We start from the raw sequence: 17,807 nt of genomic DNA on the forward strand, positions 1-17,807 counted from the left end.
CCTTTTAACCTTCAAACTTTTGTGGACTAACGCATGCTTCTATTTAATTTTTGCATGCAGTTAAATGTCATTTGGAATACTGATTAATAAAAAATATGCACTCCAGAATCATTTGTAATGTATAAAACTTAATATTAAATAAGAAATGGTTTCTGATATAAACTGCAATCTCCCTCCTGTTCTCTCTTTATAGCCCCTTTATGAGTCCTATTCCCCACCTCCACTATGGCCTCTTCCCAAGTGCCTTCCCTTCTGTCCTGCTTACCTCCACCTACGGACATTTCCTGAGTGCTCTCCCTCCTGTTTTTTAATCCTTGTAGTTCCTTCACTAGTTATGTCCCTCCTGCTTTCCTCATGTGACCCTCTTCAGAGCTTACCATCCTGCTCTCTCTCAACCCTGTGCCTTTCCTCTTGCTCTGCTTGCCCCACCCATAACCTCTTCCTTAATGTCTTCCCTTCTTTATTCTCCCTCCTTATCCTTCCCTCAAGGCCCCTTCCTGAGTGCCTCCCCACCTGTGCTCCGTGGTTCCTTCCTAAGTGCCTTTTCTTCCCAATGGCTCTTTCCTGAATGCCTTACCACCTGTCCTCTTCCCTCTCCCATCCCTAGTGTTCTTTTAATTACTTGGATATATTATCCACCTTTTTTAATAAGAAATTCACCCAAGGAAGGGTATACAGTCTGAAGAAGACTTCAATAAGGATTAAACTTGATACCCATCAATGACAGGACTAAACTTGGAATAAGTTAACAACAGGACGAAGAATACCACACGCCTCAGTAAAATCAACACAGGACAATATAGATAAGAATACAAACATCTCAACAGAACAGGTTGTAGCAACATTTTCAAGGCACTCATATAAATACAAACAGCTCAGCAAAACAATTACAGCAGAACTTTTAAGGCACCCCATAGAGTGCCAAGCAGTTTATAGCAAATCCTCCTGCTTTCCTCCCTCTTTTCAGAGTGCTCTCTCTCGTCCTCTCTTCTCTGCCCCTGAGTGTTGAATCCACTATGGTCCCTTCCATCCTAACCTCTTTCTCTCTAGTTCCCACCACGACCAAACTACTCCCTCAAAGTGTTTTTCTTTCAGGCCAGCAGGACAGCTTCTCGGGGTCATTAACTTGCTTGCTGATGCCTCTGGTCGTATGGAGCAGTGGCTGCTGAAGGTACTGATGGCAATGTACTTCCCCTCATCCTCTCAGTGCTGCTTCGGATGCCTCGTGGTAGCAATCAGCTGCACTCTTCCCTGCCTCTTCTCCCTGCTAATTTGGGCTTCTTGAGGTTACAATCTTCCTCTCCTCAGCATGGGATTGGGCAGTGGGTTTAGGCAGCAGAAGCCTTAGAGCAGAGCCTGCTATTTTTCTCAGCAGTTGCATTTTGATTGTCTCCCTTTTCCCTGTGATGGTCTCATAGATCCCAGGCTGGTCTAAACCTTGTTTAAAACCAGCTGTAGTATTAGACTTGACCACATCCTCTAGAAACAAGTTCCACAACTTAACTGTGCACAGACTGAAAAGATATTATCTCAAAATTGTTTTAGATCTGCTTCCAGATAGTACTTCTTTCAGGGAACATGCCAAGAAACTATGTCAAAGAGTAAACAACCATTCCATATAAACTTTTTCCACGTTTATAAACCTCTTACATATCCCCCTTGTTGTCTTTGGTCAAAGCTGAAGAGCCCTAACTTAAGTCATTCTTCATAAGGGAGCTATTCCACCCTTTATCATTTTTGTCGTCTTCCTTTAGGACTTTTCTAGTTCTGCTACATCTTTATTGAGATGGGGAAACCACTACAGCACACAGTACGGAAGATGTAATCTCACCAAGGACCCATACAGAGAGATTATGATGTTCAGTTTTGTTTTCTATTACTTTTCAAAAAATTCTCATTATGCTATTTGCTTGTTTTTGATCACTGTTGCATCATGAACTCAATTTTATACCCTTCCCCTTACACTAGAAAATCCCCTTATACCTGTCTGCTGTCATTTTCCCTGCAGCCTTGCAATTTTAGTATTGAAGCAGGCACTCTCTCCACAACTGTAAGGCACAAATCCATGTGTTTCACCGACTTGTCCTTAGTTAAGGCCCACTCCTAAAACAGAACAGAATGACAAGGAAAATAAAATCAAGAACAACTTTAGCATCACACTTTTTTCTGATGACAATTTCACTTTACAGTAAAATGAAGTAGAACTGCAAAACAAAACAGATGAAGATCATCCTCAATTAACACTAGCATTTGTTACACTGCAGTGGAATCATGTACAGAAACAGCCATAGATTAACTTTGTACAAGGAAAGATTTTCTGTGGAAACAAGAAATGCAAAAATGCCCAATTAAACAAATCTATGACAAAGTTTAAAAACAAAATATTGGTAAAAGAAATATTTCCAGTACATCAAAAAGTAAAAGCATATATAAGTTATCTGCTGAAGGAACAAAATATCAGGGTACCGTACCAAAGCATTTCATAAAACAAGTAACTGTACTATTTCTGGGCCTCAAAATTACTTCTACAAACAGATCCATAAAGTAATTGAAAATGATGGACCTCCTACCCCAGCTCCCAAGCTACTGACTAAATGTATTTAACTTCAACACGATTGATCAGAATAAAAGGCCCATAGTATTTACTGCAGAACAACAAGGCTGTCATTAAAAAAGGACAAAAAGGTTTGGATAAGTTCCTGGAGGAGAAGTCCATTAACTGCTATTAATCAAGTTGACTTAGGGAATAGCCACTGCTATTTACTGGCATTAGTAGCATTGGATGTATTTAATGTATGGGCACTTGCTAGGTTCTTGTAACCTGGATTGGCCACTGTTGGAAAGAGGATCCTGGGCTTGATGGACCCTCGATCTGACCCAGTATGGCAACTACTTATGTTCTTACAGTCTACTCACCTCCATCAAAACAAAATAAAAAAATACTGATATGAAAAGTTGAAGGAAACTTAGGTCAAAGAGCAACCATATCAATTTCCATTTAGGCATTTGGCCTCTACCAAAAGGTTACCATGCCAAACTTTAAAGGGAAACGTTTAGGAGCAAAAGTGCCATGATTGGCACAAATGCTGCCAAGTTCAATAAGGCAAACTGCTGGAAGAAACGGAGAAATTACTTACCTGATAATTTAGTTTTCTTTAGTGTAGACAGATGGACTCAGGACAAGTGGGTTATGTGCTCTTCTGCTAACAGATGGGAGACGGAGTCAGATTTCAAAGCTGACGTCACCCTAGATATACCCCTGCAGTGACCTCAGCTCTTCAGTATTCTCTTCAAAAAGCCATTGTGGATGTATATCTTGCTTAAACAACTTGATTAAAATTGATTAAACTTGATTGGACTGATTCAACTAATTTCAAAAACTGGAGACCGCCAGTGCACTCAACCAATTAATGTCGACACCGGGCTAACTGCGGGTGTCTTGAACTAGAGGTAGGCAACGGCTTACCCGCATTTGTTTAATCTCTAGGTTCGCTTTCTGAGGTCTTCCTTCTCTGGGGGCAGCTGTGGGCAGGATGCTGAGTCCATCTGTCTACACTAAGGAAAACGAAATTATCAGATAAGTAATTTCTCCATTTCCTAGCATGTAGCCAGATGGACTCAGGACCAGTGGGATGTACAAAATCTACTCCCGAACAGGGCGGGAGGCTGCCCGTGGCCCACTTAGTACTGCCCTTGCGAAGGCTGCGCCTTGACGGGCCTGAACATCCAGGCGGTAGAACCTGGAGAAGGTATGTAGGGAGGACCATGTCGCTGCCCAACATATCTCGGCGGGCGACAGCAGTTTGGTTTCTGCCCAAGATACTGCCTGGGCCCTAATAGAATGAGCCTTAACATGTAGGGGTAAGAGCTATTCTGCCTCTATGTAGGCTGCCTTGATCTAGTGAGCTATGGTCACTCGCGAGGCCGCTTCTCCTTGATTCTTCCCGCTGTGGAGAACAAACAAGTGGTCCATTTTACGCACCAGTTCTGATCTTTCCAGGTATCGTACCAGGAGTCTGCTGACATTTAGATGGTGAAGAAGGCGGGAGTCTTCAGAGTCCTTATGCTCATCCGGAGATGGTAAGGAGATGGCTTGGTTCAAATTAAACTCGGAGACCACTTTCGGTAGGAAGGAGGGGACAGTGCAAAGCTGTACCGTTCCAGGAGTGAACCTAAGGAACAATTCCCGACAGGATAGTGCCTGTAGCTCGCAGATGCAACGGGATGAACATATTGCCACCAGGAATACAGTCTTCAATGTTAAGAGGCACAGTGACAGACTGCGCATTGGCCTGAAGGATGCCCCTGCTAGGAAGTCTAATACCAGATTGAGGTTCCATAGGGGCACCGGCCACTTTAGAGGTGGTCAAAGTTGCTTAACCCCTTTTAGGAAACGGGCCAAGTCTGGATGGGCGGATTCTGTTCACTTCGGCTCTGAAGCAGGAGAGGGCTGCTACTTGGACCTTGAGGGAGTTGATTGACAATCTTTCTTCATATCGTCCTGTAGAAATTCCAGAATCATGGGGGATCTTGGCCGTCCGCGGGAATATCCTGCGGTCCTCGCACCAGGCTTCGAATATTCTCCAGATCCGTATGTATGCCAGAGATGTTGAGAACTTGTGTGCACGGAGCAGGGTGTCAATCATGGCCTTCGAGTAACCGCGCTTCTTCAGGTGAGTCCTCTCAAGGGCCAGACCATAAGAGAGAATCGAGATGAATCTTCGTGAAGTATCGGGCCCTGCTGGAGAAGGTCCCTGTTGGAGGTAGGCACATAGGGCTCCCTGCAAGGAGTCTTTGCATGTTTGCATACCATGGGCGTCTTGGCCAATCCGGGGCCACTAGTAGAACTAGTCCCCTGTAGTGTTCTATCTTGCAGATGATCTTGCCCAGTAGTGGCCATGGGGGGAAGGCATACAATTAAGTCTTCCTCTGGCCAAGTCTGGACGAGGGCGTCGATCCCTTGGGAGTGTGGCTCTCGTCTGCGGCTGAAGAACTTGGGGACTTGGGCACTGAGAGAGGTGGCCAGTAGGTCCCTGGCTGGGAGACCCCAGCGATTTACTATCAGTTGGAAGGCTGTGGTCGACAGCGCCCATTCTCCTGGGTCCAGGCTCTCTCTGCTGAGGAAGTCTGCTGAGATGGTGTCTTTCCCTGCGATGTGGGAGGCCGAGATCCCTTGTAGGTTTTCCTCTGCCCATGCCATGAGAGGGTCTATCTCCAGAGACACCTGCTGGCTCCTGGTTCCTCCCTGGTGGTTGATGTAGACAACCGTTGTAGCATTGTCTGACATTACTCGAATTGCTTGGCCTTGGAGTCTGTGGCTGAATTGGAGGACACCTCAGACAAGCCACCATCCTCATCTGAGGTGTCCGGGTCCCCGTCAGTAAAATTCTTGGTGAGGTGAGGCATGTCTCGTAGCACCCAGTTTGTTCCATCCCGCCTCTTCCTTGTTCCATTGTCCCTGGGCCATCAGTTCCTGACAGTGGGCTCCCCACCCTCGTAGGCTCGCATCTGTGGTGAGCCTATCCAGTTCGGTGGGGATAGGCTTACTCCTCTGCTTAGGTGGTCTTCCTGTAGCCACCACTGAAGCTGAGAACGTACCTCTGCTGGTAGTTGGAGGCAAATTGAATAGTCCTGGGACAGTGGGGTCCAGCGTGACAGTAAGGAGCACTGGAGTGGTCACATGTGAGCCCTTGCCCACGAAATGACCTCATGGCATCCCACTCCAGGGTTGATGCCATAAGCCCGAGGACTTGAAGATAGCCCCATACCTTGGGGCATGTGCTGGTCATCAATCATTAAGAACATAAGAACATAAGAAATTGCCATGCTGGGTCAGACCAAGGGTCCATCAAGCCCAGCATCCTGTTTCCAACAGAGGCCAAAACCAGGCCACAAGAACCTGGCAATTACCCAAACACTAAGAAGAACTTTCCAGACCTGGACATAAGCGAGAGAGGTAGATGGCTTCCGAGCCCTCAACAGTGTGGATATAACTTCTTCCTTATATCCCTTCTTTCTCAATCTCCGCCATTCAAAATCCAGGCCGCTAGACAAAAGCGATCTGCCTGATCAAAAAATACGGGACCCTGCCGAAGAAGGTGTGAGAGATGACCGAGGCGGAGAGGACCATCCGTGGTGAGGTTCACCAGATCCGCTATCCACTGCCTGCGGGGCCACTCGGGTGAACTAGAATTATGGGACCCCGATGGAGCTCTATCCGTCTGAGTACCTTTCCCACTAGAGGCCAAGGAAGAAAAACATACAGAAGAACATTGTGAGGCCAGGGGAGGACCAGGGCATCCACTCCTTCCGCACAATGCTCCCTTCTGTGACTGAAAAACCTGGGAGCTTTTGCATTGTTCATTGTGGCCAACAGATCTAAGTGCGGGGGACCCCACCTTTGGACGATCAGGTTCATCACTCCGTCGGACAGCTCCCACTCGCCGGGGTCTAGCCGCTGACAACCGAGGAAATCAGCTTGAACATTCTCCTTCCCCGCTATGTGTGAAGCTGCTAAGTGATCCAGGCGAAGAGCTTGCTGGCTTCCATAGCCAACAGGCAACTCCTGGTGCCTCCCTGCTGATTGATATAAGCCACCATGGTAGAGTTGTCTGAGAGAACCCGCACCGCTTTGCGATGGAGCAAGGGAAGGAAAACCTTGAGCGCCAGACGGACCACTCGAGCCTCCAGTCAATTGATGTGCCAGCGGGATTGGACCGGGGACCAGTATCCCTGCATAGACTGGTCTTGACACACCGCTCCCCAGCTGGAGAGGCTGGCGTCTGTCGTGACAATGATCCACTGCGGCATCTGAATGGGCACTCCCTTCAGAAGGTGGGCAGGCGAGAGCCACCATTGCATCTCGGCGATGGTAGACTCAGAGAGCGGGTGTTGTAATTCGGAAGTGGATCCTTGGGCCGACCGACAATGGAGGACGGTCGGGAGGCAGACACACGCTGCTGGAGCTGAATATTCACCTGGAAACCCGTGACCCCCCCCAGAGGAGCTGTTGGGATCCGGATCGCTAGGACTTAGGCTAGGACATTGTAATTGTTCCAGCAGCATCTTCCTCCTCGGGGGAGGGAGGAAGACTTTGTTCTGTTTGTTGTTGAAACAGGCCCCCAGGTACTCTAGAGACAGAGGGCTGCAGACTGCTCTTGACCGTGTTCATGACTCAACCGAGTTCCTGAAGTAGGTTCTTGACTCTGCTGGTCACCTGCCGGCTCTCTTCCGAAGACTTTGCTCTGATCAGCCATTCGTCCAGGTAAGGGTGTACAAAGATCCCTTCCTTTCTCAGTGTTGCTGCCACGACTACCATAATTTTGGAGAATGTTCTGGGGGGCGGTTGCTAGGCCGAAGGATAGCGCTCGGAACTGGTAATGGTGTTCCAGTACCGCAAAGCGTAGAACACGCTGGTGATCTTGATGGACTGGGATGTGAAGGTAGGCTTTGGAGCGGTCCAGGGAGATTAGGAATTCTCCCGGTTGTACTGCCATTATTACGGAGCAGAGAGTTTCCATGCAGAAGTGAAGTACTTGCAGATGACGGTTGACATTCTTGAGGTCCAAGATGGGTCAGAATGATCCTTCTTTCTTGGGAACGATAAAATAGTTGGGATAATGCCCCATATTTTGCTGGGGCATAGGAACTGGAGTTTTAGCCTTCAGACTGAGTAGTCTTGCCAGAGTAGATTCCACTGCCAGTCTCTTGGTGTTGGAGTAGCAGGGTGATATCATAAATTTGTCCCGAGGGATGCTGCGAAACTCCAGAGAGTAACCTTCCTGAATGATGTTTAGTGCCCATTTCTCCGACGAGATTTCGACCCATCGTTGGTAGAAGAGATAAAGCAGACCCCCTATTTCCTCTTCCTTTGGATGGGTCGGCCCATTCTCATTGGGAAGCATGGTTCGAGCCTGCTCCCAGAACTGTTCCTTTCTTGGTCTGTCGGTTTCGAAAGGGCAGGGGACCTTCCAGAGGGACGAGGTACCTGGAAAGACGAGTTCCTGTAGGGTCGAAAGCGTTAGGAGCCTCTGCCCCTAGTTCATCTGGGAGAGGGGCGTTGGGATCTTTTACCCCTGTCTTCCGGTAGCCGAGGCACTGGAGATTTGCCCCACTTGCTGGCTAGCTTCTCTAATTCGCTTCCGAATAGGAGAGATCCCTTAAAGGGCATTCTTGTGAGATTCGCCTTAGAAGTTGCGTCTGCCGACCAGTTCCGCAACCATAACTGCCTTCTGGCTGCCACTACCGAGGCTACTTCTCTGGCTGAGGAACACACCAGGTCTGAGTTTGTGTCCGTCAGGAAGGCTGCTGCAGGTTCGATCGTTTCCCCGGCATACGGTCCGGAATTATCTGCCTCTCTCGATAGGAGCAAGCAGGAACGTGCCACCAGCGTGCAGCAGGAAGCGATCTGCAGTGTTGTAGCTGTTGCATCGAAGGCTTGTTTAAGGATGGATTCTAATCGTCTATCCTGAGTATTCTTCAATGCCACCCCTCCCTCCACGGGGATGGTTGTTCACTTCGAGATGGCGCAGACCATGGCATCCACTTTCGGGAAATGCAGGTGTTCCTTGGTCGCTGGTTCCAGAGGGTACAAGGCTTCCAAGGCCCGACCTCCTTTAAAGCTTGTCTCTAGAGCATTCCACTCCAGGTCAATCAGTTCCTGGATGGCTTACAACATTGGGAAATAGCATGAGGCCTTATGAAGGGACACCAAGATGGGGTTCCTCTTTGGCTCCGCCACAGGGTCCGTGCCTGGGATCCCCAGAGTCTTCAGAGTCTGTGAAACAAGGGCTGGTAATTCATCCCTGTGGAAGAGGCGAAGCATGGTTCTGTATGGTTCCAGACCTGGAGGTATTTCAACTTCCTCCAGTGAGCCACCATCCTTGCTGAGGTGTCCAGGTCCCCGTCAGTAAAATTCTTGGTGAGGCGAGGCATGTCTCATGGAACCTGAGCAGGGCCAGGTGCTCCTGGCTGAGGTTGAACCCGGGTCACAGCTGGGGCTGATTGTGCCTGAACGAAGGCTTGCAGTCCCTGAAAAAATTCTAACCAGGAGAAGGCTCCTGGGCCCATGTTAGCCCCAGGGGGAGTTTGAGTCCCTGAAATGCCCTCTTGTGGAGATGCCATTTCGGAGTTGCATAGGTCCAGGGTGCTATCGTATGTAGTAGTTCTGGACCCATCCTTAGACTGTGTGGGACCAAGCTTTGTTACCCCTTGGGCTTCTTTGCAATGATGACACAGGCAGGACTCCAGTTCAGGCTGTGCGACTCTGATGTGGCAGCCTGTACAAAGAGAGTGACTTCTGAGCTTCTTGGACAACAGTACCATTGCCTCTGTGTATAGACTTACAGGTAATGCGCTTCGATGAGCGCTCAGTTATGTGTGAGCACTGTCTGCGCATGTAGTTATGCATGCGGTTGTGCGTGCATCTATATTGGAGGCGCACAAGTTGGGCGCATTGGCCGTCCGGCCTGCCCCGCGCGTATCGCCGGTAGAGAAGGGAAGATGGTGCCGATGCCCCCTACGCGTAAGATGTGCCCCTGAGGGTCTTCACATGGAGCACTGGGATCAGGGCCTAGCCCAACCAAGGCTGCTCACCCGATCGGTGATCCCTTTTACTTTGCCAGATGAAAAATGGAATCGGTACGGCACTCCGAGCCCTGGAAACCTTAATTTAACATTTTCTGCTTACCTGGTCTCGGTGTTTACCGATCGCGTGCCGTCTCCAGCTGCAGGGGGAGAGAGCTTTACCTTTACCACTGCACTCTGTTATGCACCCGCTGCCTTTCAGCCGCTCTGGGGGCTAAGTCCACACCGGGAACCGGCTACCGGACCACCACTGAGGGATATCGAAAATCACCTCAGGAATTCTCAACTGGGGGAGGGACCCTTAGGTATCACCGCAGGAGAGCGGGGCTCGATCTACTTTAAGGTAAAATGTATCTTCTTTGCTGTAATTCTTAACACTGTTCTAGTGTGTGGGATAGTGTCTGCATTTGCTAGGTGACTGAGAGATACTGAAGAGCTGAGGTCACGGCAGGGGTATATCTAGGGTGACGTCAGCCTTGAAATCTGACTCTGTCTCCCAAATGCTAGCAGAAGAGCACATAACTCACTGGTCCTGAGTCCATCTGACTACACGCTAGAAAATATAAAATTATAGTTTGATGGCCTTTACTGAGAGATGAAAGGATGCAGTACCTTGAAACACAGTATATGTTTAGGAAGAGTGACTTTGGATTCTGTAGAAGCTACTGAAAAAGCAAAAGAAGACACAAAGGGACTCCTGATACCAATTCTCTGAATAAAGCTGGAAATTAGTCTAGGCTTTTATTCAGTGTTACAAGATGATATTTTAGGAATTAAATTTCCAAACTTTAGGGAAACTAAAGTAACCATGAAACTGTATTTCATCTATTGCATTTACTGAAACACCATAAAAATCTTTCCATTCTTAACTGATGTAATTATTAGAGACAAGAACAAAAATATATTGGAACCCTAACCATGGTTCTCTAAACCAAGCATTCATTCAAAGGAGGGGTTTATTTCGATTAGAATGATTGATAATTTGAACCAAAGAAACCTGAATAAAGATAAATTCCCCAAAATAACCTATTCTGGCCATTTCTGCTATGCTTCTTCATTTTGGGGACACAGTTTATATACCAGTAGGGATGTCTGAAGGAATGTCATTTGATCTGGACTAGATGTGATAAGTATTTTTCTACAGAAAGAAAAAGAAGAGAAAGGACAATGACTAACCTGTAACTGTTCTCCAAATATACTATTTTTCATGGATTCACAATACTGGGCACACACCAGCTGTAATAGGGTACCAATTCTGTCGTACTGTGACATTAGGGCCAAAGACCCTTTTCTCCCTGCAACCACAAGGACTATGGCAATTAGTGCTGCAGAGGTAGGGAGCCGGCAGTTATATTTTGCAGGGGAAGGGAGAAGTGGTGTTCCATGGTAACCAACCCCCATCATTTTCCAGTTGGTAGGGTGGAGTGGGGCAGATTCTTCTTCCCACAAAAGTGCAGCTGAGGAGTCCTATTCCCTCACCAACCTTCCACCTAAAAAATCAACAGTAGTGATACCAAGGGAACGGAGAAGGTTGTGATAGCATGGTTCATACTCCTGCCACCTTGGAATAGCTGTGGAACTCAGGCTGAGCTGGTAGAGCAGCTGCTTTTGCTGTTACCTGGTAGAAAAGTACAAATGACTCTGCGCCTCTTTGTAATTTCCAGCAGAAAGAGCATACTGCAGAGGGGAGAAGAGGAAAAGCAAATGTGAAGGATGGCAAGCACAGAAGGAAAGAGAAAAAAATGAAAGGGTGGTAAGAGCACAACAGGAAGGGACAAGAAAGAACATAGGAACAAGAGCACAGGAAGAAAAACACAAAAACAACACTTTTGACAGAAGTGTCAGTATCAAGTGAGTATTCTGAACTACGTATAGAGAGCAGGAAGATCAAGAAATATCAAGATATGTAATCCGAGATCTGGAAAATATGGCAGAAAGATACAGAAATAGCCCTAATTATATTGGGTGACACCAGCTTCATTAAAAATAATTTCCAAGAACAATTTGATATGTTACCTGAAGAGATACTGCATATCCCATGAGCTCCGGAAAAAAAGTGCTCTTTGGCACAATACAAATATTAAGAACAGCACTAACAGCAAATCTAAGAGACTGAGATCATACCTAACTTACCCTTACTTAAGAGTGAGGTTCTTCCCTGTCATGGTATGTGCAAATCAAACCCACTTAGAGACACTCTCCTGAAGGGGAGAGAAAGCAGAATGTGCATAGCACAGGAGAAAGACAGCCTAGAAGGTGGGAAGCAGTGCAAAAAGATTAGGGGAAAGAAGGCAGGACAAGGGAAGGGGCTGAGAGGGAGAGAGCATTTACTTCTTTAGGGTCAGAAAACCGTATGTAAGAAACTAGATTGCTACATATATTTTTTTTAGGGGAGAATCCTGTGAACCATTTATAAATGGCTCACTTTTTGTGCTCCTTTTCCTGAAAATTACTTTGGGGTGGAGTGAGGGGGGGGGGGAAGAGAAGAGGGAAAAGAAAGAGATAAAGAGAAAGACTGAGTGATAGGGAGGGGAACCTGGAGTGAGGAGTGACTTTGAAGAAGGACCCTTCTAAACTGTGCTATGGCTGCTATCACTGAGAAAACAGTGACACAGTCATCTGTGTATATCCTTTAAGTTAAAATGTAAAATAAATTTCCTTTTTTTCAATTTATGACTTATTTGACTTTCACGTTATTAATACATAGATCAAAAAATAAGGAAATGACATATCATAATAAAAACTTTTGAAAAAGAGAAACAAATAATACCCAGTTACATTCATATATAATCAAGTCGATTAATACTTATCAAGCTTTTCTTACGGTCCCGCATAGGAGATTAGTGAACAAAATGAGAAACTTGGGAGATGGTGCCAGATAGTGGCATGGATTGCAAATTGGTTGACTGATAGGAAACTGATAGGTAAATGGAACATACTCTGAAGAAAAAAATGGTGTTAAGTGGAGTGCCACAGTGATCGGTTTTGGGACCGGTTTAATTCAATATCTTTGTGAGCAACATTGGAGAAGGGGTAGAAGGTAAAGTTTGTCTATTTGTGGATGATACTAAGATCTGCAACAGAGTGGACCTAAGAATAAAAAGTGATTTAAGAAAGCTTGGTCAAGGATTTGGCAGCTGGGATTCAATACCAAGAAGTGCAATCATGCATCTGGGGTGAGCAATCCAAAATAAATGTATGTGATAGAGGATGAAAGACTAATACTCATGTGCACAGACTAGGAGAAGGACCTTTAGATAATAGTGTCTGCCGATCTGAAGGAAGCGAGGCAATGTGACAAGGCAATAGCTAAAGCCAGAAGAATGCTGGGATGCATAGAGAGAGGAATAACCAACAAGAAAAGGAAGGTGATAATGCCTTTGTAAAGGTCCTTGGTGAGGTCTCACCTAGAGTACCGTGTTCAGTACTGGAGCCCATATCTCAAAAAAGATAGAGACAGCATATCCAAGATGGTGTGCTAGAGGAAGGACGTGCGCCGTCTCTCTCCTTGCTTTGGTGAATATTGCCTGAAATGCCCCATTCGGGATGTAAACGGAGGGCCCGCGAGAGGCTGAACTTAGAAGCCTCGACACCGGGTCTGCAAAGAGGGCCGATGGATGCCCATGTCCTCAGAGGGAACAGAGAGCCGCGTGAAGAATCGCTGGAGGCTAGTCATGGAGACACCATAATATCCGATAACCTCCTAGATTCGCTAACGTCTTTATCCCCGGCTGAAAGAACGGCCCCTGAAAACCCGGCTTTAAGTCAGACAACTACCCTGGTCCGACCGGAGAAGTTCCCGGATGACACCAGGGAGGAGCCTCCATGATATTCGGAGGTAACCCTGACTAGACTGGAGCCTCCAGAAGTAGACGGGTTGGAAGGAGGAGAAACCCACCGAGGAGAAATTCAATCTCTGGAGGAGATTCTGGCTTTGCAATTGAAAGGAGAGGATGAAGAGGTTTTTTTTTCCAGGAAAAGGAATCTGAGTCTGTGCACTGGTAAGATCAGAACATTTTATGTTGGAAACTATTTGCTGGCTATTGAGACAGTAAATAAAAATGTAATCTCACAATTAACTTCTGTCACAACTAAAATGGGCCAAATGAATAAGCAGCTTAAGAAAGTTAAGGAAAAGCAAATTGAAACGAAAAAGGAAATAAATATATTAAAGACAGATATGGGGCAATTGAAAAATCAATATCAAAAAATAGTAAAAGATAATACATATCTTGTAAGAAAATTAGAAAATTTAGAAAATCAACAAAGAAGTAAAAATCTCAGATTAATTAATTTTCCAAAGAAATTGATGACTACACCCTCAGGAATGTGGACAAAATATGCCTTAGAGAATTTGAAGATACCACAGGCGACATTACCACCGCTCTCAAAAATATACTACTTGCCCACAAGGAAAAAGTCACCAATTGGAAATAAAGAAATGCAGCAGTTGTCTCCTATAAATTTAAATCTGACTGAGATATTGGAAACATCTACAGAAGAAGAACCCATACCTGCAACCTTAATTATAACATTTCTACTAGACTCGGACAGGGATTGGGTCCTTAATTTTCGGAGCCAACGGGAACCTTTTCTTGGTTTGAGAGTTCAGATTTTCCCCGATTTGACTAAGGAAACGCAACTTAGGAGAAAAGAATTCTTAGAATTAAAGTCTAGTGTGGTGAAACTGGGAGCACAATTTTTAATTAAATTTCCTTGTAAATGGCTTATAAAGTATATAGATCTTACTTATACTTTCTTTCTGTCTTCCTAGTTAAGAAAATTTGTAAATGATAGAGTTGTGGATATGGTAGAGATCAACACCTAGCCTAGAGATTGAATAACCACCTCATAAACGGGCGGATTTTCAAAGCCCTGCATGCGTAAATCCGCCCGGATTTACGCGAGCAGGGCCTTGCGCGCCTATTTTCCATAGGCCTGCCGGCGCGCGCAGAGCCCCGGGACTCGCATAAATCCCGGGGTTTTTTGTCGGGGCGTGTCGGGGGCAGGGCCGATCGACGCGGCGTTTTGGGGGCGGGATGCGGCGGTTCGGGGGCGGGCCTGGGGGCGTGGTTTCGGCCCAGGGCGGTCTGGGGGCGTGGCCGCGCCCTCCGGAATCGCCCCGGGTCGCGTCTCGGCGCGCCAGTGGCCGGCGTGGATTTACTTCTCCCTCCGGGAGGCGTAAATCCGTGGACAAAGGTGGAGGGGGGTTTAGATAGGGCCGGGGGGGTGGGTTAGGTAGAGGAAGGGAGGGGAAGGTGAGGGGAGGGCGAAAGAGAGTTCCCTCCGAGGCCGCTCCAATTTCGGAGCGGCCTCGGAGGGAACGGAGGCAGGCTGCGCGGCTCGGCGCGCGCCAGCTGCCCAAAATCGACAGCCTTGCACGCGCCGATCCTGGATTTTAGAAGATACGCACGGCTACGCGCGTATCTACTAAAATCCAGCGTACTTTTGTTTGCGACTGGTGCGCCAACAAAAGTACGCGAACGTGCATTTTTAAAAAAATCTACCCCAAAGTGGATAGAGTGTTCAGTTAAATAAATACCGTCCCCAATTAGCACTTTTCATAAAGAGTCTTTAGTTTTCTTTGTATAAATATAAGTTGTCTTCTTGAGATGGCTCTCCCATTTATATAGTGGGCTATTGGATGGTAGATTTTCACTAGTTTGAGCTTCACTTCTTACAAGGTCGTTGACACACTTCCTTTTGAACAATGGACATTGGCTTTCCAGGTTAAAGAATAAGCTCTAACTCATTAAACTATTCGTATCGTTATATTTATTCTACCTGCCTTTATCTTCCTTCCAGCTTGTTTTAAGCTTCCAAGTTCTTCCATTCCTTTGTTGATTGTAACTTTGACTTATTCCTTTTCTCCTTTGTTTATCTATTGTTACCAAATTGTCACCTCAGTTTACCCTTGTTAAAATGTAAACCGATCCGATATGGTTATCTACTATGAGGGTCGGTATAGAAAACTGTTAAATAAATAATAAATAAATATGTTATTTGGCTGTAAGCATTGTTATGAAAAATTATATACTATGTCATAACCATTCACACATTCACTAGCCCCCCCCTCCCTAACTCCTAACCTCCCTCCTCCCTTCTCCCCCCCACCCCTATTTCCTTCCCACCCCCTAACCACCCCATTTCACCTTGCCTAACAATTAGCTTTCTACTATGCTTCCCGGAAAGCAAATTTATCAAGACAGCTTTCTGTAAATAAGAACGTTTTTACTCACAAATGTGTATATATTCCCTGACAACCATTGTATATACAAATTTATACCTCCTACAAATGTTGATATCAATCATATCTAGCAGAATCTCCCTGCCTCTCTTTTGAATAACCACTATCATGTATCCCACTTAGTTAATTATTACTTGTATAATCTTCCATATTATTCGTATGTTATTGTTTTTGTTATTATTGTTATTTCTATTGTTCCTATTATAATCATGTGACAAATGTAAAGCCTGTTGCTAAGTTCTGTTCCCTGTAAACCGATGAGATGTTCCCAACGTTCGTTGGTATATAAAAGATATTAAATAAATAAATAAATAAATAAATTTTCCTTTCAATGTATGTTGTAATATCATTGAAAAAAATTCAATAAACAGTAAATAATAAAAAAAAAAAAAGATAGAGACAGGATGGAGGCAGTCCAAAGGAGGGTGACCAAAATGGTGTGTGGTCTGTATTGGAAGGCTTATGAGGAGAGGCTAAAGGATCTGAATATGTACATCCTGAAAGAGAGAAGGTGCACGGGGTAGATGATACAGATCGTTAGATACCTGAAAGGATTTAAAGATGCACAAGCTTTGAACCTTTTCTGTTGGAAAGGAAACAGTAGAACTAGGGGTCACAAAATGAAAATCCAGGGGGGAAGACTCAGAATCAACATAAGGAAGTATTTTTCAGGGAGAAGGTGGTAGAATCTGCAATGCCATTCCAGAAGAGGAGGTGAGAACAAAAACAATAAATGAATTCAAAAGGGCATGGGGTAAACACTGGATCCCTGAAAGCTTGAGGATTAAGACGACGAAAAGAGTGCAAGAGTGCATGGGGGTAACTTGCATGGAGCAGCAGTTAGCACCCTTAAGAGAAGGCATGGGATTACTACCCTTAAGCAATAAGCCTTGATGCTTTTGATGCAATTGCAACATCGCTCTCTGCTTCGAAGGTGGGGGTGGAGGGAAAGAGGAATTTGGATTCAGAGACAACCAACATGAGCCATGACTTTTTTACAGTCTGGGGTACAGATGTGCAGACATTAAGGAAAAAATACAGGACTGCTTCTACAGCCAAGTCCATAAGTAAAGCACATCAAGCAGCACTGACTGATACATGCATAACCAGGGCTGGAGGAACCACTAGGCGAGCTAGGCCTGTGCCTAGGGCGCCGAGACTTAGGGGGCGCCGCGGCAGGCAGCAGAATTTTAAAAGGGCAAAAAGTGCCCTTTCAAAATTCTGCTAGCCCCCGACTCGCCTAGGTGGAGACCAAGCGCCAAGACTTACGGGGCGCTGCAGCAGTCAGCCAGCTCCCGACTCGCCCTGCCTCCCCGCCAGTGCCACCCTCCCGACACGCCCCTAGTGGTCCAGCGGAGGTCAAGGGAGCGATCTGCCGCTCCCGGGGCCTCGGCTGCCACTAAGCAAAATGGCGCCGGTTACCGTTAGCCCCTACCCATGTGACAGGGGTCAACCAATGGCACCGGTAGCCCCTGTCACATGGTGGGGGCTGAAGGCCACCACCATTTTGCTTAGTGGCAGCCAAGGGCCAGGAAGCGGCAGATCGCTCCCGGACCTCCGCTGGACCACTAGGGGGGGTGTCGGGAAGGTGGCACTCGGGGGGAGGCAGGGCGAGTCGGGAGCTGGCTGCCTGCCACGGCGTCCCCTAAGTCTCGGCGTCCCCTAAGTCTCGGCGCCGATCTTCTTTCTGTGAGAGTGTGTATGTGAAAAAGGAATCTGCCAGTTTAAAAAAATGAAATATGATAATACATATACCTGAACCTTTGAAAAGTTGGATGAAATATGAAATTACTGAATTTTAAGCAACCCTCTTCTGGAAAATAAAATTTAACTTAAAGAGGGTAGAGACAAATACTAAAGCAAAAAAAATTAAAGTATTTAAAATGTTTATCTCAGCAAAATCACAAATTTAAGATACTGATGCCAGGTGGGGTTTGGTTTTTTTTTTTTTTAAGCATAATTTAAGCATGACGAT

The 17,807-nt window shown here is 46.1% G+C and overlaps 1 protein-coding gene across 1 annotated transcript in view; it reads right to left on the minus strand.

The window, feature by feature from the left end:
* Positions 1–17,807, minus strand: part of GALNT2 (polypeptide N-acetylgalactosaminyltransferase 2) — a 463,548-nt gene that overhangs the window by 25,766 nt on the left and 419,975 nt on the right. The window contains exon 15 of the mRNA XM_029594179.1: positions 1,984–2,103. Within this exon, the coding sequence (XP_029450039.1) occupies positions 1,984–2,103 (120 nt within the window). The remainder of the gene's footprint in view (positions 1–1,983; positions 2,104–17,807) is intronic.

Source organism: Rhinatrema bivittatum, chromosome 3 (assembly GCF_901001135.1).
Source record: "Rhinatrema bivittatum chromosome 3, aRhiBiv1.1, whole genome shotgun sequence".
NCBI lineage: Eukaryota > Metazoa > Chordata > Amphibia > Gymnophiona > Rhinatrematidae > Rhinatrema > Rhinatrema bivittatum.